Here is an 18,575-nt window from a genome sequence, read left to right as displayed (position 1 = left end):
AAAAACACCTCCTTTGTCAAAGGCCAGCCTTTCCTGCTCTCTTTTCTGCTATACTGAGTAGCAAAGCTGGCAGCAAACTGAATCTCTCAGTTGCTCAGGTCTTTTGTACTTGCAGCACCCAGTCACTAAAGTCTTGAACAGACTGTCCTTACGCAGCCATGTATGTCTGAGCATTACAAGTAGATGTGCTGTGAAGTCTTTTCAAGGGTAGATGCAGAGAAAAAGACAAGCTGATCTCACGCTTAAAGCATAACGGACCAAATTCTTGGAGTAGCGCTAGTGACATCAGTGTGCTCGCACCAGGGCATGGGTTTGGCAGGGCAGTGGCTTGCCCTAGCATTCCTAAAGGGGTATCTGTCTTGGAGGGTCTGAAACACCGAGGGGGTCTTAATAATGATTGTGTACAAAAGTGAATATCTCACTCATTGTTTCTATTTTATCAGAGCCAGCAGAAGCAAATGCAGGAGATCTTAAAGCACCTGAGCCAGCAGGACGAGAAGAACAAGGAGTCCCAGCAGATGTTAGGGCAGCACTTGAACAGTGAGGTTCAGAAACAAAACTGCCTTATAGAGCAGCTCAGACAGATGGTGGCTGAACGAGAAGCAAAGGTTAAAGAGCTGGAAGAGGAAATTGGGCAACTCACACTTCAGGTAGACAGAAGAAATTAAGCAGAGGAGCACACTTTGTAATCATTTTAGATCTGCTCTTTCACTTCCTTCTCCCTTTTTGTTTGAAATGGTTGCTAACTCGAGACACGAATACCTGCCCTACTGACAGCCTCTCCTGATGGAATGATAAAGCAGAAATTCTCTCTTGTAACTCTTCAGTTTCTTTCCTGTTTGTATGTAACTTTTCTTCAAGCTGTTTAAGCAACAGAAAACATAGAAATACCAATGACATCCACATGTGGCTTTGTGCCAGGACTGTGCCACATGACTGACAGCAAGGGTTGGGCTGCAATAGGGACTTCTCAGTATTCAGCATCCTTGGCTGCTGAAGAAAGCAAGCAGACAAGCATAGGTGAGGCCAACATCAGTAGGCTGCCATGGTACCCAGCTACATCCCCTCATGGAGTGATGGGACCCCTAATAAGTTATTCTCATCTCCCACTGTAAATCACTTAAAAAAATTCCTCTCCCTCAGATCTCCAGGCTATTGATACGAGTCTGATGGGTCTCAGGCATATGGAAATTTCATTGTACAGGTGGAAGAATTGGGAAGGTTGGCCCCTTATGGACTAGTATGTTAGAAATGTTTTCAACTTTTATGGTTTAGTGTTGCAAACTAACATAAGGAAAGTGGTACTATTGCCAGAGCACAGGCATAGGAATTGAGAGGCAGTCCACAAACCTGCCAAAGGCTTGTCATGTGGTCTGGTGTCTTACAGTCAGGTTCTGTTAGAGTATTTAGACATCCAATTCCCATTGATATAAAACCCTCGTAGGGTTATGGTGAGATTGTGAATCTCTCAGATAGCTCAGTAATGGGGGCTAGAGCATTGAACCCAAGATAAAACTTGGGTTAGGTGCACAAACCAACCACGCTGGCACTGGCAGTGGTGGTGCTGCGCTGCGGCTTCTCTCATGACACTGTATGCACCCTATGATTTCATACAAAACTGCACTTTTTACCAACTTTTTCTTTGTTTCCATCCTGCAATGGATAGAAACTAAAAAGTTTCTGAGGCGGTCCTGTCAATCAAAAGTTCTGGCATGCTTGTAGCAATAATCGTAAGCTGCTGATTAGGCATTGATGCAGCTATTTTCCTTTGAACTCTGTAATTGGTTTTATAACCTGCTCCAACATTAACAGAAGAAATCTGCCCATCAAGGGGACGGTTCAGGAGCTGCTGATACACCACCTTCTGAGCACTCAGAAGATCCAGGTTTTACTCTGCTCAAGCCTCTGGCATCAGGCAGCAATCAGGTTGGAAGGATTGGATCTGCTCGGTAAGAAAACCCTAATGTCAATGTTTAAAACTGTGAATTATTCAGAAGCATGGTTTTCCCAGACAATTGTATCAAACCACAAGTGCTATGTGCCAACAGCTGTGGCAGCCTGTTTACAGTATATGGGAATCTCTAATCACATTATCTCTTGGACTTTCGTCCTGGAACAGAGAAAGATATACAGACTTGCAGACATTACTACATTTGGCATGATGGTAGTGCAGCTAATTCTCTTTCTCCAGCTCAGATAATGTTTATGTGGTTAGCTTAAGTGCCTGTGATTCTTCTCTCTTATGAGAAACGGAGCTTCTAATGAGCAGACTTCTGAAAGCAGGGTGGCGAATTAATACAAAATGCCATTTTAGGTAAGCACTAAATCACTGGCGCATTATTTAAATCAATAAATATGCTTTGAGTAGGATTTACTTGCAGAAATGTTGAAAACAGACCACATCATTTGTTCTTAACAAACACCCTTTTTAAAGCCTCACTGAAGACCATGTAAATTACACTAATCTTAATACAGCGGTAAATCTGATTTTTGTTTACACTGATGTGATTCTGGGTCATTCTGGCTGTGTAAAGGGACCATAATACCACAGCAAGTTATATAATTTCCTGTTAAAATGCTGGTTTGGTTGCTAAAGAGTTCATGGTCTAATTGACAATGAGGATTTGAGACTGGTCTTCTGAGGAAGGAAGAAATTTTTCATCAAGTTAAAGTTGCCACTCATTTCTTCTATGTAATTTTAACTCACCTACCACATTACTTTAGACACTGAATTTGGCTTTAAAATTGTCAGATTTATCCCTGAGTCTAAGAGCATTACTACAAAATTTAAGAAAAGTTCTTCTCAGTATTTTCAAGTTAGAGTTAAAACATCCTTAATTTGAAAGTTTCTGCATCTCCATTGTTACACCCTTCTGACTGACTTTATTCTCCCACCTCTAACTCTGCAGAAGTTGTGCTCTCACAGTGCAAATCTATATTTTATGCACTTTTTAACTTCATACGTCTGCTGATGGTAAGCAGGAAGGCAAGCAGGAAAACAAGGTTGGGTAATGGCTTTGTAGAAGCCACTAAGTGCAATGCATAAATTATTGCTTGTATACGTGGCTAACATACCTCTGTCATGAAAACAGCTGACATGTCAGGTGGGCAATGAATGAGTCTGAAAACTGCAAGAGCTGTTAATAACTTGGTCAGCAGGGCTCACTCATTCCATTAACTTTAATATGCTGATGAACTCTCTATTCCGTTTTACTTTAGTGAATCATCTTTTCCTATCAGGAAAGATTAAATGAAAAATGAAAAATGCTATAAATAGGAACTAAAACCCCTTGGAGATGTCGAAGTAAAAATCTGCATTGTTAGACTGGGCCACTTGTGTCATTATCAACCTTAACTTGATTTTAGGATTAACCACTTCGAGCCTAGAAGGCAGCTTTGCCTGTTCCACAATATTAAGGCTTTATCCTCTGTTAGCTGCAGCCTAAAGACAAGGAAACATGGGCTAAGTCTACAAGGACTTACCTTTAGGCAGCTGAGCTCAAATTTGGAAAACAAACACACACTCGAATTGTATGTCCCAAGCACACATATCTTTACACATAAAACTCATCCAGACTGAAAATGATATGCTGGTGTTATCAGTTGACCCCTCCTCTTACAACAATAAGCCTGACAGATCTTCCTGAGGGTCTCCACAAAGTAGAAGGGTTCAGAAAACTATATAAAATATATTTTTAAAGGGCATTTGGAAATAAAAGTTGTGCACCTTGTTGTAGAACAGGGGTTCTGTTGGTTATGAAAGCATGCAACATGCAAACACCATCGAACAAGCACAGTAACCTCTGCTTGTCTCTCACCCTCGTGGGTGAAGGTGTAAGATGAGAGTGCTCTGTGCAAGGGTCCAAGGCAGTGCCTGCGAGGAAACAGAGCAGCAGTGGCTACTTTTGTGGCTGCATGCTCAGCTTGAGCCAAGCAGGGTCGAGAGCTATTCCTGCTCATGAGTTGCTGTATGGCTACTCTGTGACATGGAGCTCCGCAATGCTGGTCTGGAGTGCCAGCAAAATATCCTCAGAAGCACAGAGATCACACACTGAGCTATAGTTTCTGTACATTGGAGACACAAGGTGTTTTTGCAGTGTGTTTTGAAGTCAGGGAGCAAGCTGAGCTATTGTGTATGCAGGGCCTGTGGGATACCCACTTAGGAGGCTCTGGGAGTCTTTTCCCTACAAGGCAGCAATAAACACAGACACTGAAAAATGACCGGAGTTCTTGGAGGACTGCGCTCTGTAGAGCTCCATGCTTAACAAAGGTTTCTTCCTCTCAGCACAGTGTCCAAGATGGGCCATATGCTTGTAGAGTCGGCAGCTACTAAGCCTTCCCTTCTCAGTAATAACATCACACCTGGAAGGTACGTATATAAATTTCATCATAAACAAGGAAGGTTTCCTGCCATGCTCCGCAAGCCTTATCCTTGTCTGCCTTGTTTCTGTAACGAACAGCTTCTTTCACCATACTCTCTACCTGATACTGCCAAAGAGCTCTGACAGAGGCTCTAGCGTCTTCTTGCTATCTTAATTTTTTAATTGATTGCTAGTTTTACGCCTCATAAATCCCATTTTTCCCTTTTCACCCCCAACCACCAAGATTTCTCCTGCTTTTTGATCTAAAGGAGATCGTCCTGAATACTCCTATGCGGAAAGGTCGGAAAAGTAATGAAGTACATAATAATGGGATACATGGGAAAACTGCCCCCTCCTTTCATCACATATTAGGCACAAGAATGGCCATTGTACTAATGCCGCCTGAAGCCTTTCAGTGGGAGAAAATCAATAGCATGCCATTTAATAGCTTAGCATAGCACTTTGGAGAATCCACGTACAGGCTTCTTTTACTTTGGCAGTAGGAATGGGAGGAGAGTCAGTGACAGTGAATTGACCAGAGGTGGAAGTTTGTTTTCAGGGCTGATGGGAAGGGAAAGCATCCTTGTGAAGGAAAAGACCTTTCTAATGAAACTCACAGTGGCTTTATTTCCAAATATTTCTATTCCATTTATTGCAGTATAGAGATTGATGCTGGGGGGAGGTAGTGAGCCTGGTTCTGCGTTCTGGCTTAGTCTTCAGACAAGTGTATTTTGATATGTTTTTCAAACCCTGTCTTTGTTTCATTTCTTTCACTTGTGAAATGGGAAACAGACTCTGTACACTTCTGCTGCTTTTAGGCTTGCTGGCACTGACAGCCCAGATTTGAAAGTGCTGCAGACACAGATCACAGAGCACAAGGCTCTCTGCCAGGCTGCTGAAGTGGAAAGAGACAGGCTCCTGGAACTGGTCACTGTGCTGCGGAAAAGGTAGCGGCTGATTCTGCCAGTATCCTTTGTGGGATGCTGCGATTAAGGAGCGCTTGAGACGTGTGAGAGTCTATAGCATGCAGTACAGTACACCATACGCTGCCCGTGTGATCCTTTCCTTAAATAGGGGCTTTTAAATTTTTCTGCTCAATTTCCCTGCCTAGTTGATGATTCATTTTTTTTATTATTCTTTTAGAACAAAGGCCAGAAAAAATGGAGTCATCTTCAAGCTTGCTGCACCTAGATAAAACTAGAATTCGTGTATTTATATATGCGTGGTGTTATTTAGGCAGCAATATTATTCATCAGTAGTAAATACTGTAATTATAGTTATAATCTGACTTCTGTTCCAAAAGCTTTTCACATTCTTTTAAGTTTCACTGTATCCTCTTCTAAATGAATTTCTTCTGGTTTAACTGAAGCATAGCAGTGATTTATTTTTTTTTTTCTATTACTCAATTCAATTTAAGATGATGTTAAAAGCCAACTATGTTTTAGGAAGGCAGGGAAAGCAAAGTCTTTTCTCGTTAGACACCTTTTAGCTACTGCTTTTTTCCCCAGTTACAGAATGTATATAATTTGATTCCCAAATCTGTATTCCAGCTTGTGGGAAGATATACTTTTGTCTGTGTGCTTTTGAATACAATAGGCACTATTTGCTTCCTGGCCTTATTTTACACTAGTTATCATTTCTCACTTGTCTAACTTCTGTCCAGTACAATTAATTGCAGTCAGAAAAATACATTTTTTTGTAACTGTGGTAAAGTTATCATCCGCCTGCTTTGAAGGGCTAAGTCCTGGAAATAGACACAGGGAGAATTTTATTCATGTTTGTAAGCCCAGTGACTTTACTAGAGCTATGCAATTAGATAAGGATGGAGGTGATAGCTGAAATGTGAGGTGAAGTGATAGCTGAAATGGGGCCATCGTGAATATGGGGTAATGAAGAACATGGAGTCAATGAAATGCAGAGTTGCAAGTAAAATGTACCATAGACTGATGATTCAGCAGCTCCACAGTTATCACACATTTATCAAGAGCTCCTGCAGGTAAAGTAAATTTAGTGAGATTGTGTGCAATAACTCTTGGAAGACCTCAGGATAATATAGCATCCAGTCATATTTCAACATGAATATATGTAAAAAAATCAGGCACTCCTCTCTTCCCTTCCACTGTTGGAGTGTGGGTCAACAAAGCTCAGGTAACATACATAATGCTTAAGTCAAGAGAGGAGCACTGGGAATGGTTACATGAGTGGGATTTTTCTACAGCAGCTGCCAGAATTTAGGATTGTGTTTCACAATCACTTACTGCGGAGCAGAACACGCTGTCAGAAGATGCTCCATTGTAAACGGTTTGTAGGATTGGGCCCTACTGGGGGAAGGAGAAGGGCTAGAGGAACATTTTAGTTTAAGTTATTCATATTGGCAGAAGATTTAATAAAAACCAACTAGTCTTGTCATTTTTCCTCTGCTGTTTGTCTAACATGGATGCTAGGGGAACACCTGGTCAAATGAAAGTTTAGTGAATTCAGAACCACTGAGAGAAATATAATTTCTCATAGCATGTCACCAGCCTGGTAATCCACTGCCACAGGAGGTCAGAGTCTTGCCTGTAGCTAGATTTTTAAGACCGTGATATAAATTTATTATAATTGTAATATTTTTTTAGTTATGCCAGCTAGGAGGGAAATAAGACTAATCAAGTCTCTTGATTCAGCAGCTAATCAGCTATCACCCGTGGGGTCAAGAAGGAAATTCTTTTATTCTGCACTATACAATACAGTGAGTCAATTCAGGTTTCTCTCTAACTTTAAACTTTACATCATTTGGTATCAGGCACTGCCCCACACGAGATGCACCACTGACTGCATCTGTGGGCGCACATCAAATTTTTGTAGTTAATTTTCTAAGATGTTGTGCAGGGTGAATAGAGAGGCACTTTGCTCTTCCGTTCTGTGCTGCAGAGTGAACCATCACTTTCTTTTCCACTCACTGTCTAATGGCCAAGTTTATTAAAAGCAATATCAAGTTTCTTGTCTTACTTGCAGATAACTGACGCAAAACAGCTAAATGCTAGACAGTGTTTTTATAAACTATTTTCCTTCCAAATTTTTTCCAGTGTGTTTAAAAAAATGCATTTTATTATTCTTGTAATAAAAGATCTCTCCTCAGCAATCTGCAGCTTGCCTGCCCTTCTGAGTGGTAAATTCACACAAGTAGCCAGTATTAAGGGATCTAGGCAACCTCCATTCATGAACCCATGATTTCCAACTGCACTCATTAGTTAATTCTGTTTTGCAAATTTGGAGGATGTCATCTGGAACAATTGCACTGGGATTTCTGCCTTTGGATGCATGGAAAATTCACCTTTTCCCTCTGTTGGGAGCTATGCAGCATGAAGCAGGATTCAATATCAAGACTGACTGATCTTTAATAGTCATGACATAAATAAGCTGAACTACCTTATTTTGCCTATCAGGGTGGAGGAAGGCAGCGATAAAGTCTTGGAAGCTGAGAAGAGGCTTCAGGAAGAGCGGCGGCGATGTGTCATTTTGGAACAGCAGCTTGAAAAACTGCACATGGATCCAGGGAGGAACACAAGTGCACAGAAACCTCCCCTGAGGAGCAAAACAGGTGAGGTGGAGCACTTATCTACAACTATGTCTCCCGCCCCACGTCTGTGGTTAGTAGACAGCAATAACATTTGGACTCTTATCTGTCAAATCTACACAAGTGCTTGACCTTACACACGGCGATTTGGACCCACTCAGACCAGTGGACCAATACAGAAAGTGAAATCCTGGCCCCACTTAATTCAAGAGGATTTTGCTACAGATTTAAGTGGGACCAGGACTTTTGCAATATGTCGTTTTCATGGGATGACAGTCTACAGAAAGAACTTGACACCGCTCTGTGTTGCCACCATGCGCACTGCTGTGTTCCCTTTGCACTTCTGCCTGAGAGATTCATCTGAAGGTTAAGAGCAGAATTAAAGGACGCATCCCAATTTAAGGCCTGTCAGTATCTATGAAAAACTATTGCTGGTGATGAAGTAATTAGATCTGGTGTAATTTATTATCCCATGAACATGATAATCTCCTGCTATAAATATGAAAGCCTCACTAGCATAGTTAAAGGAGAAGAATTCATGGTGGATGTTAAATTTTTATTTGCCTGATCAGATCCTTTTATTGCTTAAGGACTCTGATTCTGTAAAGTGTCTAAACCAATAAAATGGCACATATTCTTACGGAAACTTTTCCAGTGGTTTCCCTTTTTATGTGTATTTTCATAAAGTAAAGACTTTAAATGCCAGGAGATGAACAGTAGGAATAGGAATTTCAATTTGGCAAACACTAGGATGCCATCAGGCTGAGTTACGGTGATTAGAGAGGTCACAAGCCTCATCAGAGACCTCGTACATGCTCTTGGCCTGTCCCACACTGAAAAGCATGATATTGGGCCGTAGGGGAACTGCCCTGCTGCTCGGCAGGTGCGTGGCACGGCTTTCCATCATGACTCCATCCAGCATTACGGTGTGTACTAGTGCTACCTCATCACCTGAGAGCTGACCTGTACTGAGCACTATGACCTGTATAAGCAGTCACCTCCTTTTCCACCTGCACAGGTGTCTTGTTTCTCCTTAGGCGTGGGTCAGACTGAGGTAAGAAACGCTACTGTAATTGCATTGCGTTTCTTTGCATCTCCCATCGTAGTGCTCTTGGTCATACACATGTTTGACAATAAGTTCTCTCTGGAGAACTTGCAAGAAATCGCATGTTGTTGTTCACTATGAACTCGATTCATACAGGAGAGCTAGGGCCTCCAGTGTAACATCTACACAGTGTTCAGGACCTCATGGGAAGCACTGCCAATTCACCCATCCAGCGTACAGAGAGAATTAGGTATACGCGAGTTGGATTCAGAGGAGCCTTTATCCTGAATGGGGACTGAAAGATTGCTTCAAACCTACTCTCTCTGTAAAATATGGATCTGTTCCTTAGTGCAGAACTGTTGTGTCCTTCAAAAGGGCTCCAGCCAACACTGACTCATTCTCATGTGTTTTTCTGCGAACACTGATTTTTAGAGCTGTCTTACCTGTATTAACCAAGAGCCTGACAGCAGAAAAAGTAGTGCAGAAAAACTTAGATCCTAATAGAAACCTAGTGCTTAGGAACAAAGTGCTGCAGCCCTTGGCCTTCAGGATATAGGACATTCATCTTGGTAAGACAGCAGTGCTGGGCCTCACAGAAGTGGTATCATGGGATGCCCTTTGTGATTCCCAGGAGGGTTTGGAGGTGAGAGGCTTTGGAGCCCTTGTATGGTTCTGCAGGTGCCCAGAGGAAGAAATCAGGGTGTGTGTAGGGACAAGTAGTAGCCAGATGAGAGTTGTGGGAATACAGCTCTCAATGGTACGCTTTTTACTGACTCCATGCCTTAAACAGTATGGGAGCATTTTGGTGCTGTCCTCTAGAGGATAATGTAACTAAATTTTTGAGTGCTTAGACTTTTCTACAACCTGGTAGTAGAAAGTGTTGATGTGTTGTTCTGTTATCATACGTGTGCTCCACTTAGACTTCCCTTGCAACCTCAAAGAGATACAGTGATAAACTCTCCGGATCCAGAGCCATTTTGGTCTAGTTGTTGTGCAGTAGTAACGGTTTGGTAACTCACTTCTGGGAGACTGGCATTTCATAGCAGGAGGAAGCAGGCTGTTCTTACCAGTGTGACAGGTTCCTTCTTACTAAATATTTAGTTCATTAGTCTTGTCTGCTTAAGGACTAAAAACAAATGTAGAAAGGATTGGCAGTAAGACTAATAAGAAGAAATCCTCTCTAAGTCCATAAGATGAGTAGGTAACAAGCTATTTCACCACCCTTCTTTGAAGAGAGCTCAGCACTTTGTGATGTGCCAAAACTCTCTGGAGTTTGTACAAGAAACGAGTCTACAAGTCTGTAATATACCTCTTCAGCAGAACATGTAGGTTATCTAAATGCTTTCATGCCAGATATTTGAGGAAATAAGAAGGAATGAAAAGCTTGAATATAAAATAGAGACTAGAGAACCCATTAATTAACATAATATTTTCTTTTCTTTCTGAAAGTGCAAAATTGGAGAGAGCTGATCTAATTGCTAATCTAATGTTTCTAGTCTCTTCAGTTCAAGGGAAGTAGATAATGATGCTGAGTAGCTAGAAACAACCCAGTTGTGTTTTAAAATTATTCATGCTTTTCATTTTTTTTTTCTGTCTTATCCAAATTTCTAATTAGCAAAGAATAATCCCAGAGGAGAATAGGTAAGTAACAGCAGGTTTTCCTCAGTCCTGTAAAACACAACCTCAAGATCAAAAGTATTTTTGGTTATACCACATAACCTTTTCTTCTCATATGTTTTTGTCAGAGTCCAATACTCTCTGACCAGGTTCTTTTAGCTATTCCACACGAGGAGAATTTAGTGTTTTAATACCAAATTTACTTATTTGAAGATATTTGACGTTATGTGGGATTTTAATTTGGAAAAGTGATACAGCAATGTAGTGAAATCACAACACAAGCACACTATAGCAATTGCAATGTACAGCTGAATCGCAACAGAAATATGATTCCCATTACCAGCTTAGATGTTCACTGTCACGATGCTGGGTGTCCCCAGTTGCCAGAAAGGAATACATGGGTTGAAGCCAGATCAAACCTGTTTTTCTTCAAAGTTCATTTTGCTGGTTGTTTGATTTTTATACTCTATGTTGGGCTGAACCACATATACGCTTCCCTCATGTTGGTCTAGCTGGCTTAAGGTAGGTAGTACTTCCTATTGATGGTTTTAGAGAAGGCCATTTACATTTACTCAACTGATTCAGCCGTTTATCTACAGCAAAGACCACCCTCCAGTCCCCTTGATGTTGGGATAAGTTCAGCATCCTCTAGGATAGCTGTGGTCACTTCCTACATTCCTTTCTGAGCTTCTTGAGCACATCATCCTTGCCTGTCTTCTCTGAGCCTTCTTCCATTGTAGGGATTCACTGGTCGGCCACAGTTTTTTGCTTTTCCAATCCCAGTAGTAAATTTGAATTATATTTTCTCTATAACCCTGAAAAAAGTTTTTGTGTCCCTTTGAAATGACAGGAGCAATGCTGCATCTTTTGGGTAGGCCTTTATTTAGGAAGGCATTCCTGATTTAGAACCTTAGTTTGAAGTACACATTTAAGTGCTTTGCTGCATTTAACCTATGTTGTGTTTATGCTGAGGATCAAAGTGCTTTACAAAAGCTGTTTCAGTGTGTGCCACACGCAAACTTTATCACAGGCGTTCAGGAAGCAACAGTTGTCATAATCTTAAGCGAAACACAATGACAAGATAAACATCAACATAATCCTTTTCAACTGTCCCTATCACCTATTGTTTTGGCAACTTAAATATTTTGGATGAATTTTTTTTCTTCTCTACATAGGTAGGCACACACATATTACTGCATTTAGCCCTGAAATACAAACTCATCATGTTTTCATTTTGCTGAAAGGAGATTAAAATAAAAGTCTGTCCTATATATTGACAGCATCTTCATGGATATACATAGAACTGAACAGATACCTTAGTATTTACTCACTCTTTCCTGAGATTTCCTCAGTGTGCTACCAAGTGAAAATAGTTGCTTGTTCTACTAAAACTCCATTTTGTGATTAAATCTACAGGCCAGTCTGCGAGTCACTCAAGACTCACCTTGAATGTGAGTGATAGGAAGGAGCTCTCTGCAGCCCAGCTTTCCAAGTTGCCTCTGGAATCGCAGATAGAGGAGCTGAGCACAAGGTACGGTTTCCCTTCCTCCATGCTGTGTTACTCGCAATAGTTAAAATTCATTGCTGTCCTTTTAGCAGTGACATTACCTGCACCCGCTCCTCAGAAGATAAAACCTAGCAAACTCTGTAGAAATCACAGATCCTCTGGTTTGAGCTTGTCTATGTCATTCTTACACAAATTTCTTAACATTTCTGGGTATCTGTATAATTATTAAGTTAATGTAAATGTTAAGCAACACAAAACATGTGCAGGGAAGACACCTTTTTTTTCTTTTTCTTTCTTTATGCGTTGATTGCAAGCTTATTAGTGAAAATACAATTATAACCTTTAACAAAACAGATCTGAAAAGTATCTTGGTCATCTAATACTCTTCTATCTCAAAGAGAGAAGGAACAAGTGTTAAGTCTGCTCTTTCTCACTCCTGTCATAATATTACCAGAGAGCATATGTTTTAGTGTTTTCTTCCCCAGAGCTGAAGCACTGTTCTAATTTGCTTTGAAGCTCCACAGCTCACATGAAATTTTTCCTTTTGTTTCCTCATAGGCTTGTGATCCAGCTGGATGAGAACGAAGCTCTGAAGGCCGCTTTGGAGACTACTGTGAGAAAGAAAGAGGAAGACTTTAAACTGTATCAAGACACAATGGACCAAGTGAAGGATATCTTTTTACAGGCCATTCGGCAGCAGAAACAAGAGAAGAGTTAAGCAAGATATTCAGAGTCGCTGGGACTGCAAAGCAGGGAGAGAGTCCAGGCATCATGCCCATGAATTGAAATGCAGTGGCAGTGTGGTTTTGCAGCCTCGGATCATGTCATTTCTTTAGCATTCGCAGAAGAGGATGAGAAATGGAGATGAAATACAAAGAGTGAAGGTTTTGCATGTCAGCAAATTCTGTCTGTAAGAGTTAGCAAGCAGCTGGCTCTCAGACTGCACATGCCATAAGCTGGTGCAGTTTAGGAACCTGCAATTCTGCAGTGTGATTTTGGGCAAAACCTCCCTAGTTTCAACAGAATTTTCCTCAAGAGGGCTTGATATTCAATATGCTACTATCTTTATCAGCTCATGAAGGAATTTGCTATACAAAAGTTAGGCCAGCCCCCTTCCAAAGTCATACCAGGAACAAACAGTTCTGTTTTTGTCAGCCCACTGATACCTGTCTGTCTCAGGCTTTCTGTAGTACTTAAGTGCTGAGGGAGTGGATTATCCTGGTCTGTGAATATCTTTAAGTGAACTTTATGGGGGACTCCACTCACCATTCCAACCTGTTCTTTTCTTGAACGTATCGGCAACAGAGTTTTCTGAAACTCGGTGGAGTTTCCACTGAAAAGGTAGACTGGGCAGATTACCCCTGCAATCAGTCAGACCTACCTTGAATTCAGCTCATTCCATATGAAACTTGCCATCCAGGTTATGAATTCCCTATTTCTGGGTCTCTGCATTCAACCATCAGGCAGATCTTATTCTTGCTAGGAAGAAATGCTAACAAAACGCAGGCAGGTCCTCACTGCAGTAGTGGTGGGACTTCTGGAGATGCAGAAAACCCTTGCATCTCTGTCCTTTTCTCTTGCAGCATGGTGAGAACACCAAGCGCAAGCTAATAAGGCATTAACATGCAGCCTGCCAGCAGCGAGCTAGCCTTGGGGATTACAAGCAAACGGAGAGCTAGTCATTTTTGTATAGTGCTGCTTTGTTTCTCGGTTGAAAGTCTTGAAAGCTCTTCTTTTTCTGCTTTGCTTTGTCAGCCTCTTTTTGTGAGTGTGAAGTTTCTCAGACTTTAACCCCAGCCACCACCAGTGCAAAGTGGATTTATGGACCGGCAAGCCGCTGCTCCCTTCCCCAGAACAGGGATTGCATCCTGACTCCACTTGCGCTGCGATAAGGCAGAGTGAAAAAGAGAGCAGAGCGGGCGTTTACTCCAGATGCGGTGAGGGTGGTGTCATCCCTGTCTTTTTGCTGCTTAGGTTCAGAGATGTCTCTCTTCAAACAGTTCACGGAGTCCCTGATGGAAGAGGGCACTAATGGAGAAGCAGCTCAGCGCCTGAGAGTTAACCCTCTCTGTGCTGAAGAGCCCTGCTCCGCTCCCCCAGTGCTGGCCTATAGCTCAGCAAAGCTGTCAGGTGTCTCTCCTGCAAAAAGCGGGACCAAAATGGTTCCTTGCCACATTCCTCCTGCTCACCCTACCGGTAGCATCAGAGGAAAAGGCATCTTGCAACCTGCAATCCTCTCCTCCCAACAACTCGAGGAATCATAAATCCTGGATCGAGAGACAGACACGGTCTCATTCAAGTGAGCTGCGGTTTGTCTCTGTTCAACTCCATCCTGATGATGATGTAGCATGGGGTAGAGTGAGCAGACCAAAGAGAAGAAATCAGCCCACTGACAGATATTTTAAGGATCTGCAGTAGTGAGCGGATCGCTTTGAAAAGCTGCCTGAGCTGTGGCAGAGGTGTGGAGATTTTGCTATGCAGTGGCTGCTAAATTCAGGCTGGTAGCTTGCAGCTGGAGATTCTGATTTCGCTTACACAGAAGTGTGAATCAATAATATTTTCACATAAGTACAGGAGAGGCAATCTGCTGTCCCTTCTCATTCCTTGTCTCCTGTCCCATGATGAAGCAGTGAAGATCATACCACTCTCCAGCAAAATTCTTCCTGGGGTGGCTATGAATCAACCCATGCAATGCAGATAAGAAACTGGGAGTTCTGTATGTTACAGAACACATACGGCTTGCTAGCACATGGTGCAAACAGCTTCTCAAGTGCTGCAACACTCATTTCTTTAAACATATGCTTGTTTGGGGTTGCACAGAAGCATCTTCTCTTTTTTTTTTTTTTTTTTCTCTGCACAAACACACACAGAGCACCACCGGACGTCTTGACAAAGAAGGAACTAAGTCACTATAAAATAGTTTATTTAGAGAGCCCATACCTGTAAGTAACTGTTTCTCATGGAAATGTGTAATCTGTCTCCTGTCACAGAGTAGTGGGGGGGTCTGAACACAGGCCAAGTTGTCCAGGTCTTCTCAGTTTTCACCTTAGTTTTGAAATAAATTCCCTCTGCACTTCCACAGAGTGACCTGCCTTTGAATTCTTCCTGTACAGACTCTTGCAGCAGCTGCTTCCCAGTTTTCAAGGTATGAGACCGATTTTCTTGCAGTCCATGTCATTTTGTTGCTGAGCGTAAAAAAACCCTGACAGATCTGGGAAGCAGCAGCCCTAGTTCAGCTGGCTGCAGCAGCCCCATGTCCCCATAACCCATCACTCAGAGAATAAAACCAGTGAAAATATTTTTCTCACTGCCTGCAAAAACCCATACCACTGGTCCTCAGCCACAGAATCTCTCCAGCACGCTGGATGTGCTGTTTGAGCTACACCACTTCTTTTAGGGATGTAGCCGGGCTTGATCTGAAGCCTCCACAACCCCCTGCTTTCCTTGGAAGTTTGTCCTCATGGATAATTACCAGCCTGTTAAAATCCCGTGCTTCAATTCTCATTTTAATTACTCTGGCTTCAGTTTGCAGCCGGTCATCGTTATGCCTTTCTTTGCTAGATAAAAGCGGTGTGAGTACCCAGCATTTCCTCGCTGGGACAGCCTTCATCCAGCGTAAAGTCACGTCATGGGCTGCTTTTTGAGAAGCTCTGTGTTTTTTCAGCCTCTCATGTAGCTAATGGTGGTGACAAGTGAGCGGTGACAAGGTTCGGCGTCGCTGGCACCGGCTGGTGGATACAGTTAAGCTATGAAGAACAGCGTAGGGTTAATTTTGCTGCAAGTATTTGAGGCTATGGACACTCTTTGTTAGGATTTGGCCAGCTTTTAGCCAATGTATGCTAAGAATACGACTCCTCCAAGCACTTGGGCTGAGCCAAAGGTTGTCTCCTACCCTGGAGCTGGGCAGAGCACTTCCACGAGGCAGTCATAAAGTGCCTGACGGATGCATCCGATTTTAAAAGTAGAACCGAAGCGCTGGGAATAAATGACCTTTGCTCAATTGTCATCGTTTGCCTTTCAGCCTGTTGCGAGGCGTCTACCTGTGAAGAGCAGGCGGTGCAAGAGTGCAGCTTTCCAAACTGGCCGTTACATGAATTAAGTTGCATTAGTGTGGTTAAATATAGACGGTATCGACACAGGCCAGCTCTCCCTGCCCTGGACTCTGCTCGGCCAAGTGGCAGAGGATCAGCCAGCAGGTCAAAGCCAATCCCACTGCAACAGCTCCAATTTAGAGCCGTAGACCGGGGCTGTGGGTGGCTCGTGCCCTCCCCGAGGCTCTAACGCAGGATGGAGGTGCGAGGAGGAGACAGATTTCAGTCCTTCACGTGGGTGAAGTGGGGAAGAAGCTGGTGGCAAAGGGGAACGAAGTAGGAAACTGCTTTGCCAAGCCCTCCTGCAGCCGCAGCCAGCAGCTGCTACTGCCCTGCAAGCCGCAGGGCTCTCGCCCCGTGCACGACAAAAGGAATGAGGTTCGGCTTTAAATGGAAAAATACCCTAGCAGAGCCCCTGTGCTCTAAATTAAGCCCCGACTGAGCCAAGAGGGGTATTGGGTTTCTCCCCTCATCCTCTCCCCTCCGAGCCCAGCTCCAAGCCGGCTGCTCCTGCGGGACAGGGCGGCCTCGCTCAACAAATGCCACCTCAATCCCCACGCGTCTCCGCTTACAGCTCCAAAACCCATCTGCAGGCAGGGGGTGAAGTCCTGGGCTTTAGAGCAGCTTGTTCGCCAGTGAGAATAGTTATCTGTGGGGCGCAGCGTGGCAGCGAGGCAGGGGGGGGTCATCCCACCACGTCGTTGACCTAATTGAGGCATTTTCTCAGGAACAGGAGAGGATTGTGAGGAGAGGAGCTGAAGGCAGTGAGCTTTGACCTGACGCTGGGTTGTCCCTGCCAGGTGGTGGGAGCCTTCTTCAGAGTCCTTCCCCAGGGCAGCAGCACGTCCTGGGACCTTTGATGGGGTTGGTGTGTGACATGGGGGACAGGCAGAGCAATTCTGGGTGCTGAGAGGGGTCCTGGGGGCCACCTTGGATGGATCATGGATGGATGGGGCACACATCCCCCTCTCCTGAGCCGTCCTCCTAGCAGGGAGGTGCCTGCTGAGGTCCTGGCGGAGTTGGCATGTTCCCAGCGACACGTTTGCATGGGGAACCCCACGGGGCAACCTAAGGCAGTATAAAACAACCCGTGTGGGTTATTATAACCCTCTCTCCTTCCAGTTCACCCCACAAAGAGCTGCTCCAGCAGCAGAGAGACAGCAGCATAAGGCAGGAGCAAGCAGCCAGGAGAAGGCTCCTTTGGTGTCCCCATCAAACATCTCCAGTTTGTGCCGTGCCTTGCTGGGATGGAGCTGAGAGCCTTTCGTTGAACCCCACCACCTTCCCCACTCACTTTCTCAGACACTAAAGAGGGGCCGTGGTCTCAGCTTGTGTGCCACAACTTCCAGCAACCCGCCAGATGTTTGAAAAAACTATCAATAAAATCAGCTCGAAGCCCTAAACAGCCCTTCATCGTAAAGCAGCAGCGCTGGGGCAATAAAACACAGGGGCATCCCCTGTGCCAAGGAAGGCACGCTGGTCACATTAAAAATAAATCTTATTATATTAGAAATCAAGAGCAGGGGTTTTTTTCTAATTTTTTATAATACCTATAAATTAAAGCTAAATGATTTTTATCACCACAGTTCTTAGAGCCTCATGAAAAAACACTGCCCAGCCCTCCACCTCTGTTGCACTTTCAATCCAGCAAGCTCACAAATTACTTGGGATTTAAAAAAAAAATAAAGAAAATAAAAATCTGTCATCGGCGCAAAACTCTCCAGGATGCCAATGCCCAGGGAGAGCAGCACCATGGGGCCGTGACCCTCCTGCCCTCCGGGACACACTCCCTGGAGCCCTCCCCGGCATCCCTCGCATCCTCGAAAGCGAGATCCCCATCGCCTCCAGCCCCGTGGCCACACAATGGGGCCCCTTGTGCCTCCAACGCAGCAGACGCTTGGAGAGAAGGATTTGGGGGCTGGTTTTGGTTTCTGCAATGGGACAGGATGGGGGGTGAGTGGGTTTGGGAGCCAGGGAGGGTGACGGGGACCGGTCGGTCCCCCGGTTGCCCCTTTGCTCGTTGCCTTCCTATACCACCCCCCCAGTGCAGCGAGCCGATGTCCGTCTGCACCCGCTGCCGGGGGGGGACACACGATCTTCCCTCCTGCTGAGGCTCCTCGACGTATGGCCGTGGCTGGCCATAAACCCCTGCCCTCCACAGGCGCACCGAGCATGACAAATTGTGTCGCTGCGCTTATCTGCACCCATCTCTTAATTACTTCGCCTCTAAGCACCCAGTCAATTATGCCAAGGTCTGAAGAGCCAAAGTCCCTGGGCAGGGACCGAGCTGCGGCAGCAGGACAAAGGCTGGGGCTCCAGGGCATCCGAGGGGCAGGCAGCTGAATCCTGCCCTGGCGACTGCAAATTAAAGCGGCTCGTTAGGTGCTGAAAGTGT

At 44.1% G+C, this 18,575-nt stretch overlaps 1 protein-coding gene across 12 annotated transcripts in view; it reads left to right on the top strand.

Moving 5' to 3' along the window:
- CCDC13 (coiled-coil domain containing 13) overlaps positions 1-16,105 on the top strand; it is a 35,753-nt gene extending 19,648 nt beyond the window's left edge. For 5 of the 12 annotated variants that reach the window (XM_072854845.1, XM_072854844.1, XM_072854849.1 and 2 more), the window contains 7 exons: positions 444-650; positions 1,813-1,949; positions 4,286-4,369; positions 5,180-5,308; positions 7,790-7,944; positions 11,999-12,113; positions 12,648-16,104. In XM_072854845.1, the coding sequence (XP_072710946.1) occupies positions 444-650; positions 1,813-1,949; positions 4,286-4,369; positions 5,180-5,308; positions 7,790-7,944; positions 11,999-12,113; positions 12,648-12,807 (987 nt within the window). In that variant the 3' untranslated portion in view covers positions 12,808-16,104. Of the gene's footprint in view, positions 1-443; positions 651-1,812; positions 1,950-4,285; positions 4,370-5,179; positions 5,309-7,030; positions 7,760-7,789; positions 7,945-11,998; positions 12,114-12,647 lie in introns of those variants that run through there. The other 7 variants (XM_072854854.1, XM_072854851.1, XM_072854850.1 and 4 more) reach the window with 7 other exon arrangements.
- The last annotated feature ends 2,470 nt before the right edge of the window (positions 16,106-18,575 follow it).

The sequence above is a fragment of the Ciconia boyciana genome, chromosome 2, assembly GCF_034638445.1.
Source record: "Ciconia boyciana chromosome 2, ASM3463844v1, whole genome shotgun sequence".
Classification (NCBI taxonomy): domain Eukaryota; kingdom Metazoa; phylum Chordata; class Aves; order Ciconiiformes; family Ciconiidae; genus Ciconia; species Ciconia boyciana.
This window is presented reverse-complemented; position numbering and strand designations above follow the sequence as displayed.